This window comes from Sceloporus undulatus, chromosome 7 (assembly GCF_019175285.1).
Source record: "Sceloporus undulatus isolate JIND9_A2432 ecotype Alabama chromosome 7, SceUnd_v1.1, whole genome shotgun sequence".
Taxonomy (NCBI): domain Eukaryota; kingdom Metazoa; phylum Chordata; class Lepidosauria; order Squamata; family Phrynosomatidae; genus Sceloporus; species Sceloporus undulatus.
Window position 1 is genome coordinate 6612498 of NC_056528.1, and position 15078 is coordinate 6627575.

The following is a 15078-nucleotide window of genomic DNA, read 5'->3' on the forward strand; positions in this document are numbered from 1 at the left end:
TTCCTTCCTTCCTTCCTTCCTTCCTTCCTTCCTTCCTTCCTTCCTTCCTTCTCTCTCACTCCATGTCTGGACTTTATCACACGGGGAAAATTGGAAGGTTAACCAAAAATTAATCCGGGGTCATTCAAGGTAATTCATGTAATTTTGTAAAAGATTTTCAAATGGTGGTCGCATGCAAACGGAAGGCAATCCAAACACAATCATGACACATCCCAGGAATAGCTGAATTCGGAAAAATATTGAGTTTCATTCATTCATTCATTCATTCATTCATTCATCCTTTATTAGGCATACAACAACATACATTTACAACAATGTAAGCTCTAATCTTGTTGCCTCCACCAGAAAATTGGCCATTAGCCTAGTAATATGAGGATTCCGATCTTCCGATAAGTAAATATCGAGTTTATAAATCCTTTTCCATTGCGAATTCGCAGTCAATTTGCATTAGTGTGAAATGCATCTCCAGTTCGGCCATGGGTTTACTGTCGGCCATGTAATCCTGTCCTCCCTGCGCATGCACAAACACACCAATGCAAAATCAGGAAGATGATGGGTACGTACTCATGTGATATTCATTCGCATTCGCACTGCTTTCTCTTTGGGATGGACGCTGCGTTTGTTTGTGCTGCTGCGTAATTTCTTGCGTTTTCGGATTGTATATGTGACTTGCATATGTGACTTTCTTCTTCTTTTGGGACGGTGATACATTCCTCCGTGTGAAAAAGTCCTCTTTCTATCTAGGTCTTTCTTTATATGTATGATATAAAGCACTGACATCGAAACCACTTTTGCTGCAAGTAAGAGTCCTGGGACCTGTATCAAGAAAATGATTACCTGTCTGGAGTAAACCAATAAAGAGAATTGCAGAAGGCATTTCTGCATATGTATCTTTTCTTCCAGTAAATGTCTGTGGCTGTTGTCCGCTTGTAGTCCAGAGATCTCCCGCTAGTGACTGTATTTTAAGGATATTGCTTTCTCATCCCCTCCCAGGAATCAAATTTAAGGAATATCCCTGAGAAAAGCAATTTCCCACCATCTCTCTTAATGTAATTTACCATTGGATTGCACTGCATTGGTTTTAGCATTTGTTTTTCCTTTCTTCCCATGTGTGTGTATGTGTGCGGAGAGAGAAAGAGAGATTTTGTTCATTGTTGGCCTCATCTGCACTGCAGAAGTAATGCAGTTTGTCACCGCTTGAACTGCCCTGGCTCAATGCTATGGAATTCTGGGATTTGTAGTTTGGTTAGGTATTTAGCTTTCTCTGTCGGAGAGCTCTGGTGCCTTAACATCTAGCCTAGTATTGTCAACACTGAATGGCCGCCTTGAGTCCTTGTCCTGGGAGGAAGGTGGGTTATAAGTAAACCTAATAATAATAATAATAATAATACAGTGGGCCCTTCCCTTACGTGAGGGATCCGTTCCGGACCCCCTCACTTAAGGGGAATTGTGCGTATGCTCGAGCCCCATTGAAGATAATGGGGCTCGTGCATGCGGCAGGGTGCAGCGCACATGTCATGGATGCACACTCCATTACCCCTTCCAGATGCGCCGAGGCTTCTTCCAGTGCGCGCTTCCAGCATATGCTGGCACTGTAATAATAATGGCAATGGTTGCCATGGAGGGTTTCAGGTTTTTATGTATCTCCCCCTAAGCTACACTTTGGTGAGACTTTGTTGTTGTTCTTCTTGTGCGACTTCAAGTCCTTTCTGACTAATGGTGAACCTAAGGAGAACCTATCCTGGGGTTTTCTTGGCACGTTTGGTCAGATTGGGTTTGCCATTGCCATCCCCTGAGGCTGAGAGAGTGTGACTTGCCCAAGGGCACCCAGTGGGTTTCCATGGCTGAGCTGAGATTCAAACCCTGGTCTCCAGAGTCGAAGTCCAACGCTCACACCGCAACTATTTGGGATTTATTGTAGCCTACATTTCCCAGCAATTGAAGTCTACTTCATCAAATATTGGAAGTGTGATCCCTGAATGGTAGCATATGTGACTTAATACACATGGCAAAAGTATTTGCTAGAGAAAGGTGCATACATTTAAATGTATTTGTGGAGCTCCAGAAATTGAGGATCTGCCTCATTGTTTGTTTGTGTGTGCATTTTCTATTCTGAACCGAGAACTACATTTTGGGGATCTATCTTGTCTTGCCTAATGTTATTTCAGATGGGGTTTTTTAGAATCTCTAAATCCAATGCCGAATCTTCTGTAATTCATAAGGTTTCCCTTTTTTGCATTGGGAGCAATGAAACTCCAGGCGAAATGTATTTCTGGCATCACCATTGATCGTTCCAGGGATGGTTTTACTTTATCACAGCATCATTATCTACTTTTGACGTATTTTAATCCCATTGAATATATATATAAAAACGATATGCATTTTCCATTTCAGTACTTGAGCTCAACGTCTGATTTATTAAAGGTTGTACTTTGAAAAGATGTTAAAATCATGGGATGAATAACTTACACTTACACTGGGGCTGGATCTGCACTGAAGAATTAACCCAGTTTGATACTTCTTTAAATGCCATGGCGCACAATGCTATGAAATTCTAAGATCTGTAGTTTTGTGTGATATTTAGCCTTCTCTGGTCCAAAGCACATGGGAGGAATAATCCAGTTTGAGACCGCATTAACTGCCCTGGCTCCATACTAGGGACTTCTGGGAACTATAGTTTATTGTGGCACCAGAGCGCTCTGACAGAGAAGGCACACAAAACTACAGTTCCCAGAATTCTCTAGCACTGAACGAGGGCAGTTATAGTGGTCTCAAACTGGATTATTTCTGCAGTGTGTTTTTGACTGTTGTTAGAGAGTCCTGGTGCCACAACCAACTATAAGTCCCAGAAGTCCATAGGTTGGAACCATGATTGCTAAAGTGGTGCAGATTCAGCCTTAGGTAAGGTTACTCTAAGGAGTTTATCACACTGGGCCTAATTTCAGCATTAAAGAAAGATTAAAGTGCATTTAAAGCATCCCACAAATAAAGCAAAAATGGTTATCACATGCAGTTAAGCAAATAAAGCAGTATTGGAAATGCATTGTCGCTGACATCCTAAAAGTAAAAGGATGCATGTTAATGCTTCTTTGTCACCATTTTAACGGTGGGTTTTGTGCGACGTCATGTGAAATCGTTTTACATCATGGCATGATTTTCCTGGGATATTTATGGGATAAACTCCCGATTGCATCCTTGTGATAAACTCCTAAGACTTGCACTTTGAGAGACAAAAAGGTATGCCTTCCTATGTGAAAGCCAACGCTCCACCATTTATTGGTTGGTCCCATAAAGGAATCACTGCTTTGGGGGGTTTGGGATGTTATTGTACTTTGCTCTATGGCCGATGCGGCGACTGCTGTTTATGTTTCCGAGTGTATCATGCGTTTTGTTTTCTGTCTGTTTGCACAGTGGAAAAATGTATGAGCTCCATGCAAGCGGGAACTCAGATGATCAAACTCCGGGGCAGTTCTAAAGGCCTTGTCCGTTTCTACTATTTGGACGAACACAAGTCGTGCATTCGCTGGAGGCCCTCGCGAAAGAATGAAAAAGCCAAAAGTAAGTGTGTATGAGTAGAGTATTGTCTGGAAAGTGACATTATCTCAGGACCATTTCACATTCAGTGTTGCTTGTTGTGATGACAGAGCCGTAAATATACAACAGACAGGATCAGACAGCAAAAAGGATCTGAGGAAGAAAGATCCAAGACTGTAGCATTTAAGTTTTTATGGCTATAGGCTTTAACCATTGGAGAGGTCTTAGAAGGTACCTGCCCAAAGTCTTACCCCGAAACTTACAAAAAGGAAAGATTAGTGGCCTCATTCCCACTTACAGATAAATCGGCGTGCGATCCGAATCGACGGATCGATTCGACAGCTTGGTTCACACTACATTTGCCCCGACTGCATTTAATAATCCCCTTGTGGTTCACATTCATGCATAAATCGATTCAAAACGGACCCGCTCCAGCCGGCTGAAGGGCAAATTTAAATCGATTCTGATCCGCATCTGGTTCACACTTGCGCGGAATCGATTTCTCCAAAAAGGCGCATCAAAAATCTGCGTCAAAAAGACACAGGTTAAATGGGTCTGGTGCATGGCCCCCCTCTCTGAATTGCTTCAGCGATTTGGTTGAAGTGGCAACCAGGGTCATTTGAACCAGTTCAATCCCAATTGCGATCTGGTTTAAAAGGTAGTGGGAATGAAGCCCTGGTTGCTTTTCCTCTAGACCAGAAATAACCCTTGTGGAAGGAGTATGCACAACAGCATGTTTGGATGCTACCCATTGCTTTCAAAGGGGGGTGCAATGTGTCCTATGGCAGCTCTGTACAATATGACTCACTGAGTCAACCTTAGTCCTATATTTGAGTGCCATAGTTTACCAAGGGACTCCATGACTCCAACTTCACGGTGGCGGGAAAGAGGCCCAAGTAGCAAATGCATGCCAGGTGAAAAGTATGGTCTCAAAGGGGATGTCTTTTTCTACTTCTGCTTATCTAGCACTGGGTCCACCTCCATCATTTCACCCTTTCCTTGTTTTCTTCTTTCAGTCTCCATCGATTCCATCCAAGAGGTGTGCGAGGGGAAGCAGTCGGAGATCTTCCAGCGCTATGCTGACGGCAGCTTCGACCCCAACTGTTGCTTCAGCATTTACTATGGGGACCACATGGAATCGCTGGACCTGGTGTCCTCCAGCGGAGAGGAGGCTCGGACCTGGATCACTGGACTCAAGTACTTGATGGCGGGGATCAGCGATGAAGACAGCTTGTCCAAACGCCAGAGGACCAGAGACCAGTATCCTGCCAGAGGTCAAATGGGGGGCTGATGCGCACAAGATATCTGCAAGCCGTCAGAGCCTGGAAAGGTTGCATTTTGGACTATAATGCCCAGAATCCCCCAGCCATCATGGTGGCTGAAAGATTCTGGTAGTTGTAGTCCAAAAAGGAGAACCATAACTTCATGCCAGTTACTTATTTGAGATAAATGTATATATAAATGGTCTTACTGGGGAATAACCAAAGGTCAGTGATAGAGAATATATCCCATATCTTGTCCCCATCATTTGAGTTTATCATGCGAAGGAGATCGGGAGTTTACCCCATGGATATCCTGGCAAAATCATGTAACGATTTCACATGACGTCGCACATTAAAGTGGTCACAGGGAAGCCTTAATGCACATCTTTCCACTGTTGGGGTTTCAGTGACAATGCATTTCCGATGTCATTGTATTTGCGCAATTGAGTGCGATCACCATTTGCGCAATTACTCGCCTTGTGGGATGCTTTAAATGCACTTTAACCTCTCTTTAGTGCCGGAATCAGCCCCAGTGTGATAAACTCCTATTGTCAGCTAAAGCAAAGTGCTACTAAAGGTAGCAAAGTGAAGAAAAGGTCTCCCATGGGGAGCGACACCGAACACTAAACAAGAGCAATCTGTTATCCAACAATACCATTTCTTATACACAGTGAAGAAATAGTATTGTCCAATGGACGAAAGACGCACTAGCTTATCATTATTGCGTTGTCGATTCTTTCTAGTCAGTACTTTCTGGCCTTTCAAGTCCTTGTTCTGGGTGGCCTCACCTTGGTTTGCTCTTCCAGATTGCTCTCTTCCCTTTCCTTAACTCCTGCCAAATGTGGTTGAAACAAACCTTTGACGAAGCGGATAAAAACGGCGATGGGAGCCTGAGCATCAATGAGGTGCTCCAGCTGATGCACAAGCTGAACGTCAACCTGCCCCGGCAGAAAGTCAAGCAGATGTTCAAGGTAAGGGTTGCTGGTCACGGTTGCATCTGACAATGCTGGTGTCCATGGTTTCAGGTTAGAAGACCGCAATAGCAACACTGCGGAGGGGATTTTCTTTTAAGGCGGATGAGGAGTCTGAAAGTACAATGAACTCAGCAGTATATTTAATGGCACAATGCTAAGTCGATTGATGCTTGGTAGCCTCCAATTTTAGAACAAGCAATTGCAGTATACACTCATGTATAATATATAGCTTTGTGTTTTATATCCTTTGTGACATGCCTCTAAGTTTTACCCTCGACTTATCCATGGGTCAGATCAAAATCCACAACTTTGGTCGCTTGACTTATACACGAGGTCAACTTATAGTCGGGTATAGACAGCAAACCAATTTGAGATTGGTTTAGATTTGGAATTCTTCTTTAGTGGCAGCCATTGAACAACTAAAGGCATAGACACAAACTTGCCAACAAGGAGCAAGCGCTGTTTCCAAACTATGTGCCCGAACAGACAGGACAAAATAAAGCTGCTTCAGGTCCCTTTGGAGGAATGCTGTTTAAATGCTAAGAGTCCAAAAGCCACACCAAAGCCATGCTCTAGTCCTAAGGTCTAGGGCGCATCTTTGGCACAGCTTCTGGCCTCTTAAGATGTGTGTGTCATTTAAACAGCATACCTCCAAAGTGATCTGAAGCAGCTTTATTTTGGCCTGTCCGTTCAGGCCCTTATCAACACGACTTATTTAGGAGTTATGGTCACTTTGTCATGCTTTCCTTTCACTAGAGACCACACTTTCATGCTCATTGCTACTTGCAGATGCCAGCCTTGCATTTTCCATCCAGGTGGCATCCGTTTTACATTTCTGCACATTTGGGTGTGGGTCGTGCCACATTCATCCTCTAATCCTCGCAGTTACATCTCTTTAAGGGGTAGTTTCTGAAACTGAGACCAGAAGTGAAGTGAAAAAATGAGACTTGCAGGTTTTTTAACTTTCCTTCAGTCAAAACACCAAGGAATTTTGAAGGGCAAAATCCATGAGGAGGCTGGCAGCATTTCTCATTCAGAGCCTGTGTATCTGTCTCTAAAAATAAACCATGATCTGTCTGAAGGTTGCCAGGTGGTAAAGTGCCACCGAATGACCCGAAATCCTAAACATTGTGGATATTTAGTTCCGATTCTTCCATAGGGATGGAAGAGTTTTTTGCCAGCAAGGAAAGAGGCTTTTATTTGACCTAGGTGTTTTAATTCATTCTGTCTGGGAGCTGCCTTGGGTCCCACTTTAGGAGAAAAGGAGCATACAAATGGAACACACAAACTGTACACACACAGTACACACTTTTTCTCATGCACACACATATACAATTACTTCCTAGTGTTAATGGCTTAGCTATGAAATATAGAAGGACAAAAGGAGCATTTTCCTTTGGGAATTTGTGAAATTGACTGACTTCATTTCATTTATTTGTTTTTATTTTTTGTTTAAGTAAAGCTAACATGTTTATCAATGACTTGGATGAAGGAATAGAGGACATGCTTATCGAATTTGCAGATGACACCAAATTAGGAGGAGTAGCTAATGCTCCAGAGGACAGGATCAAGATTCAAAATGACCTGAATAGACTAGAAAGCTGGGCCAAAGCTAACAAAATGAAATTCAACACAGAGAAATGCAAGGTACTGTATTTAGGGCAGAAAAATGAAATGCACAGATATAGGATTATGGGGGACACATGGCTGAACGAAACTACATGTGAATGGGATCTGGGAGTCCAAGTAGAGCACAAGTTGAACATGAGTCAACAGTGCGATGCGGCAGCTGAAAGCGTTTTAGGCTGCATCAATAGAAGTATAGTGTCCAGATCAAGAGAAGTAATAGTGCCACTGCATTCTGCTTTGGTCAGGCCTCACCTGGAATAATATTGTGTCCAGTTCTGGGCACCACAATTTAAAAAGGACATTGAGAGACTGGAGCCATGTGTCCAAAGGAGGGTGACTAAAATGGTGAAGCGTCTTGATACCATGCCCTATGACAGTGATGTCCAAACTCTGGCCCTCCAGGTGTTTTGGACTTCAGCTCCCAGAATCCCAAACCATTGGCCAAGGTGGCTGAGGCTTCTGGGAGCTGAAGTCCAGATCAACTGGAGGACCAGAGTTTGGACACTGCTGCCTTAAGAGGAATGCCTTACGGAGCTGGGGATGTTTAGCCTGGAGAAGAGATGGTTAAGAGGTGATATTATATGTTTAAAGACTTGAAGGGATGTCATATTGAGGAGGGAGCAAGCTTGTTTTCTGCTGCTCCAGAGAATAGGACCCAATGGAGCAATGGATGCAAGCTCCAGGAAAAGAGATTCCAGCTCAACATTAGGAGGAACTTCCTGAGAGTAAGGGCTGTTCGACAGTGGAACACACTCCTTCCTCGGAGTGTATTGGGGTCTCCTTCCTTAGAGGTCTTTAAACAGAGGCTGGATGGACATCTATTGGGGATGTTTTGATGGAGAGTTCCTGCATGGCAGAATGGGGTTGGACTGGATGGCCCTTGCGGTCTCTTCCAACTCTACGATTCTACGATTCTATGATTCTAAAGGCTCAACTATGTAACATGCTCCAAGGAGACTATTCCTCTGAGAATTTGTGAAATTGACTTATTTACTTACCTCAGCTTCCAGCATCCAGCGTGGAAATACAGTTTTTAAAAACATGGAAAGAGGAAGTTTTCCAGGCGCTAACTAAAGTCTAGGAGGGACAGATCCCAAAAATAGCAAGTGGCATATGGCTTCTCTTTTGTCCTGCTGTCCTGCTCCCGCTACCTTCAGTGATTGAAATCCAATGGAGGCTTATCAGGATTGGAACGTTTCCAATGATGGCACAAACACTATGGAAGTCTCTCTCCATGGAGGCCTGCCTACCCTAAATCTCACCTTGCCTTCAAGGCATCAAGGAAGAACCTGTCTTTTTCACAAGGTTTTTGAGACTGGAATGATTTCTTGATGTTGATGCTGTGCTTTTGCATTGCTGGATACCATTCTAGTTTTGCCTGCTGCATATATTTCTCAGTCCGGTATTGCTTTGTATTGATTTTTTAACGGAAGAATTGTTTCATTTGCCTAATGCTTGTGTACAAGTGAGTTGTCTGCAAGGTCATTTTGAATTCTGGGGCATTAGGTTTTGTTGTTGACCAACCTAGTGACCCTGTGGATGCTATATCTCCAAGACTCCCCATCTTCCCCTATTCTTACTCCTTGAAGATTCATGACTTAATAGGTTAGGAGGCTGGGACAAAACTAACAAAATGAAATTCAGTGGGGAGCAATGTAAGATACTGCACTTAGGTAGAAAAAATGAAATGCATAGATATAGGATGGGGGATAACTGGCTTAAGGAGACTTATCCGTTTAAAAGGGATGTGAGTCCTAGTAGACCACAAGTTGAACATGAGTGCGATTTAGTGCAATGCGGCAGCTAAAAAGGCCAATGCGATTTTAGGCTGCATCAATAGAAGTATAGTGTCTAGATCAAGAGAAGTAATAGGGCCACTGTTTTCTGCTTTGGTCAGGCCTCATCTGGAATATTGTGTCCCGTTCTGGGCACCACAATTTAAAAAGGATGTTGAGAAACTGGAGCCATGTGTCCAAAGGAGGGTGACTAAAATGGTGAAAGGTCTGGGAAACCATGTCTTATGAAGAATGAATTAAGGAGCTGGGGATGTTTAGCCTGGAGAAGAGATGGTTAAGATGTGACATGATAGCCCTGTTTAAATATTTGAGGGATGTCATATTGAGGAGGGAGCAAGCTTGTTTTCTGCTGCTCCAGAAATTAGAACACAAAACAGTGGATGCAAGCTATAGGAAAAGAGATTCCATGTAAAGATTAGGAAGAACCTCCTAACCATAAGAGCTGTTTGACAGTGGAAAACACTCCCTTGGAAAGTGGTGGACTCCTTCTTTGGAGGTCTTTGGAGGCCATCTGTTGGGTATACAGTACTTTGATTGTGAGTTCCTGCATGGCAGAATGGGGTTGGACCGGATGGCCCTTTTGGTCTCTTCCAACTCTATGATTCCAGGAGTCTAGTATTCTATGCCTGTGACTTCCTTAATTGAATCCACCCATCTAGCATAGTGATTCCCAAACACTGGCTTTGCATGTGATTTTGTCTTCAGCTCCCAGAATTCCAGACCACTGGGTCAGGTGGCTGAGGCTTCTGGTGACTGAAGTCCCAAACACCTTGAAGATCAGAGTTTGGGAATCACTACCGCTTCCTCTCTTTCTACTTTCCTCCAACTTTCCTAGCATTGCTGTCTTTTCGAATGAGTCGCACTTTCTCATGATGTGGCCAAAGTATGGCAGCTTCAGATTAATCATCGGAGTGTAGTGGAGTCTCTTTCCTTGGAGGTCTTTAAACAGAGGCTGGATGGCCATCTGTTAGGGATGCTTTGATTGAGAGTTCCTGCATGGCAGAATGGGTTTGGACTGGATGACCCTTGGGGTCTCTTCCAACTCTATGATTCTATGATCTTGGCTTCTAAGGATATTTTTGGCTTGATCTGTTCTAAAGGTAAAGGTAAAGGTAGTCCCTTGACATGAATGTCTAGTGGTCGGTGCTCATCCCCGTTCCTAAGCCGAAGAGCCAGAGTTGTACAAGGACTGCTCTGGCGGCCATGTGGTCAGTGTGACAGCACCGAACGTTGTTACCTTCCAACTGAGAAGTGGTACCTATCTATCTACTTGCATTTGCATGCTTTTGAACTGCTAGGTTGGCAGAAGCTGGGACTAGTGATGGGAGTGCACCCCATTATGTGGCACCCGGGCCCGAACCTGCCAACCTGCTGATCTTCCAATCACCAGAACTGGCATCTTAACCATTAAGCTACTGCATCCCTGATCTGTTCTAGGACCATTTATTTGTGTGTGTGTGTGTGTGTGGCGGGGGGGGGGGCGTTGGCTGTCGACGATATCCTCTTCTCTTCTCCAGCACCACTTCTCAAATGAGTTTATTAGCTGCTCCTCCTAATTTGGTGTCATCTGCCAATTTGATAAGCCTGCCCTGCAGTCCATCATCCACGTCATTGATAAATATATTAAACATCATTGCCTGCAGAGCAAAACCCTGAGGAACCCCAGTAGTCACCTCTCTCCATAATGCAGAGTGAATATTGACGAATACGCTCCGTCTATCCGCAACGCTGCCTGGCCCACAGTTCGGCAGCTGGCCTGCAAGAATGTCAGGAGCGACCTTGTCAAAAGCATTACGGAAATCAAGATGTACTGCACTGACAGCACTCCCCTGATACACCGAGCTTGTAACTCTATAGGAAAAAAATATGATAAGATTAATTTAGCATGACTTGTTTTTGGAGAAATCCACGCTGGCTCTTAATAATCACAACGTTCCCATATAGGTGTGCACAAACTGACTTTTTAATGATCTGGTCTAGACCTTTTCCTGGTATCGATATTACGTTGACTAGTTGGTAGTTGCTTGGGTCCTCTTTTTTCCCCCTTTTGAAAATGGGAACAGTATTTGCCTTCTACCTCTCCTGTTTCTCAGGAATTGTCAAAGGGATCATTCCCACGACCTTTTAAACCGGATTCGAACAGGTTCAAATGACCCTGGTTCCCACTTAGTCCAAATCACTGAAGTGATTCCAAGAGCCATGCTCCGGATCCATTTAACCCATGTCTTTTTGATGCTGATGTTTTCCACTTATGTTTCGATAAATCGATTCCGTGAAAGTGTGAACCACAAGCAGATCAGAATTGGTTCAAATTTTCCCTTTGGCTGGCTGGAAGTGAATCATTTTGAATCGATTCCTTGGTGAACGGGAACCACAAATAGGTTATATTGGTGGCAGAAATGGATAGAAAACGCAGTCGAGGCAAGTGGAGTGTAAACCATGATCCGATGTCAAATCAATCCATTGATTCGGATCGCACACCGACTTATCTGGAAGTGAAGCCAAAGATGATTAAGAGTGGCTGTGAGACTACATCCGAAGGGTCCTTTAAACTCATCGGGATGTTTTTTGGACATGCCCCTTGGTTTCTTTAGATGCTACTTTTCTTCCTCATTGGAATTGGTGGCTTCAATCTCTCATCTTTAAGAAACTCCTATACATTGTGACCATGGGTTCTCATCTGACCAATTGCTGGGTTGTAATTCCTCCTGTACCACTGAAGCTATTGCCCCAGTAGTTGGTTCCCCACTGCAGTCTCCAATACCATCTTCCTTCCCAGTTGTGGAGGAACTCAGTTTAAAGCTTTTCTGACCAGGTTTGTGAGATTCCTAGAAGTTATAACCTCGTTCCTAGAAGTTTAATACATTAATGAGCTTCAACTAGGAATCTAGGAGGAGGGCTCATGTTGTGTCACCAGGCCATTTCCAGGTAGAGGGACTAGCCTTGTGTTGGTCCATCACACCCCATGCTGACAGCAGCAAGGAGAAAGGATACAGAATGGAATCAACTGACCCAGGGAACTAAGAAGATTATGGCTAGCGTTACATGAGAAGCCTCCTAAACTAGACATCCGAGCCTATCTTTAGAGAAAAGATACCCAACAGCCTTATCTCTCCACCGACTCCTTGTCTTGCTCCAAGCCCAGAACGACAGCTCCTCTTAGGCCATGTCCTCTGCTTCTGTCCCTTTGGATTCATACTTGACTATTACTCTATTTGGCATTATTTGTACAAGAAATTGCTTTGACTTCAGATACTAACTCTCCGTCACCTTCTTACATTGCCAACATACAGCACAATCCTTTGTCTCTAGCAAAAGTGTCTGAAGTGGAGAGCCTCAGCTGGAGGCGGGGGAAGCATCTCTGCGCATTGAGATTTGCATGCTCTGATCCTTTCCTTTACTCTTGACCTCTTAACATCTTCTTGGTTCGAACTCAAACTTCAGTAAGGCAAGCCTGTGGACCGACGCACGGCAGCGGCGTTCAAACGGCATTGTCCTTTTCAGCAAAGAGGATGTACTCCCTATTCTGGATGAATGGCTTTTTCTTCCATTATACCTCCAGTCTTCCTTACTCTACATTTGTCGACTCGGTTTGATCCTCTCTGGTTGAATGTGCGCCAGTCTTGCTCACCCGGTGGGAGGCTTTTTGGGCTCTCCTTTCAGATTTCTTGTTTCTTTACGTAGAGAAATATCAGATTTCTAATGGACAAGGTTGAGTACGTCCCTTTGAGCCCTTTTGGCTTACTTATTCATGAGTTGCTGGAAGATTTTTCTGGGCGGATAACAATGGCATGTGCAATACAAATTAATATTTTGGCACTGTGAAACAGTAGGACAGGGATAGGGATCCCATGGCTCTTGAAACATTGCTGAAACAAAGTATATATGCTCCCTAACCAATGGCCATTCTGTCTGGGGCTGTTCTTGATAACTGCCTTCAAACTGACCCCAACTCATGGCAGACCTGTCGATGAAACATCTCCAAGACCTCCTGTCCTCCGCTCCTCTTAGGTCCTATAAATTCAGAGCCATGATCTCCTTGAATGAGTTCATCCATCTGGAGTGCAGTCTTCCTCTTTATTCTACCCCTTTCTAGCATTATTGTCTTTATCCAGCGAGTCATGAAATCTCATGTTGTGGCCAAAAGTATGACAGCCTCAATTTGATCATCTTGGCTTCCATTGAGAGTTCGGACATGATCTGTCCAAGGACCCATTTTTGGCTTTTAAAAAAACGAAGGGCCTGAACAGACAGTTCAAAATAAAGCTGCTTCGGGTCACTTTGGAAGTACACTGTTTAAATGATGCATACATCTTAAGAGGCCAGAAGCTGTGCTCCAGTCCTTAGCATTGAGCATGGCTTTGGCGCAGCTTCCAGCCTCTTAGGATGCATGCATCATTTAAACAGCGTACCTCCAAAGTGACCCGAAGCAGCTTTATTTTGACCTGTCTGTTCAGGCCCTAAGCTCACAAAGAATCATAGCATTGAAAGACAGATCCCAAGGGTCATCCAGTCCAACCCTCTTGCATGTAGGAATACACAGTCTAAGCACTCCTGACATATGGCTAACCAAGGCACTGTTTAAAAGCCTCCAAAGAAAGAGACCCCACCACACTCCAAGGCAGCCTCTTCCAATGTTGAACATAGAATCATAGAGTTGGAAGAGACCATTAGGGCCATCCAGTCCAACCCCCTGCCATGCAGGAAATCCAAATCAAAGCATCCCTGACAGATGGCCATCCAGCCTCTGTTTAAAGACCTCCAAGGAAGGAGATTCTATCACCCTCCGAGGGAGTGCATTCCACTGTCGAACAGCCCTTACTGTCAGGAAGTTCCTCCTAATGTTCAGGTGGAATCTCTTTTCCTGCAGCTTGCATCCATTGTTCCGGGTCCTGTTCTCTGGAGCAGCAGACATCTATCACTGTTAGGATTTTTTCCTGATGTTCAGGTGGAATCTCTTTTCCCGTAGTTTGAATCCATGGCTCCATGTCTTGGTCTCTGGAGCTGCAGAAAACAAGCTTGCTTCGTCCTCAATGTGACACCTCTTCAAATATTTAAACATGGCTATCATTTCACCTCTTCACCTTCTCTTCTCCAGGCTAAACATACCCGAATTTCTGAGCCACTCCTCATAGGGCTCCATGGTTTCCAGAGCTTTCACCATTTTGGTTGCCCTCCTATGGACATGCTTTGACTTATACATGAGGTTGACTTATAGTCGAGTATATATGGTACCTTCCAACATGTTGAGGCAGCGACATAGGACTTTATTCAGACAGCAGGACTATATGAATACTGTTGGAATATGCAAAAAGGCTTGCGTCGCTTACCTAATAACGTTCCGCATTTGAAATGCATTATTTAGCAAACCTCCAAATGGCTTTGAATTTATGAATGCAAAGGCAGAAACATTGTTGGAGACACACACAGAGAGAGCAATAGTCTTCTGTGTTTAATGTTCTTGTGTTACATAAGTGGAGCACTCTTGTGTGTTCCATTTGACATCTGAAAGCATTTGCGTCCTTGCTTCTAAATGCTAGCAGATGCTAATGGAGAATGAAACTCTGCAGACTGAAAGAAGGGTCAGGTGTTTTGCAGGCAAAGTTGGTGGATCAATGATAGAACCGACATGAAAAAGAAAAAGAAAACATGGCTCGGTAGAAGCAGTAAATGCCGCGAAAAGATAGAACGAGAAACCGGTTAGGGCCCATTGATTTGCATTGTTTATTTATAGCGGCGAAACTGTGCTACAATCTGTTCTCGGATGGCAATGGCATTTGATTAAGAAGGAGACCATCTCTGCAGTCTCTCTGGAAGCCTGCCAGGGATTGGTTTCTTGCCAGAGTGACCTCGGCCTCCGTTGAATCATCAAAGAGAGCGATT

At 44.0% G+C, this 15078-nt stretch overlaps 1 protein-coding gene across 3 annotated transcripts in view; it reads left to right on the forward strand.

Moving 5' to 3' along the window:
• PLCH2 (phospholipase C eta 2) overlaps window positions 1-15078 on the forward strand; it is a 239746-nt gene that overhangs the window by 136082 nt on the left and 88586 nt on the right. For all 3 annotated transcript variants that reach the window (XM_042479267.1, XM_042479268.1, XM_042479269.1), the window contains exons 3-5: window positions 3412-3558; window positions 4551-4794; window positions 5638-5767. In XM_042479267.1, coding sequence (XP_042335201.1) covers window positions 3412-3558; window positions 4551-4794; window positions 5638-5767 — 521 coding nt within the window. The remainder of the gene's footprint in view (window positions 1-3411; window positions 3559-4550; window positions 4795-5637; window positions 5768-15078) is intronic.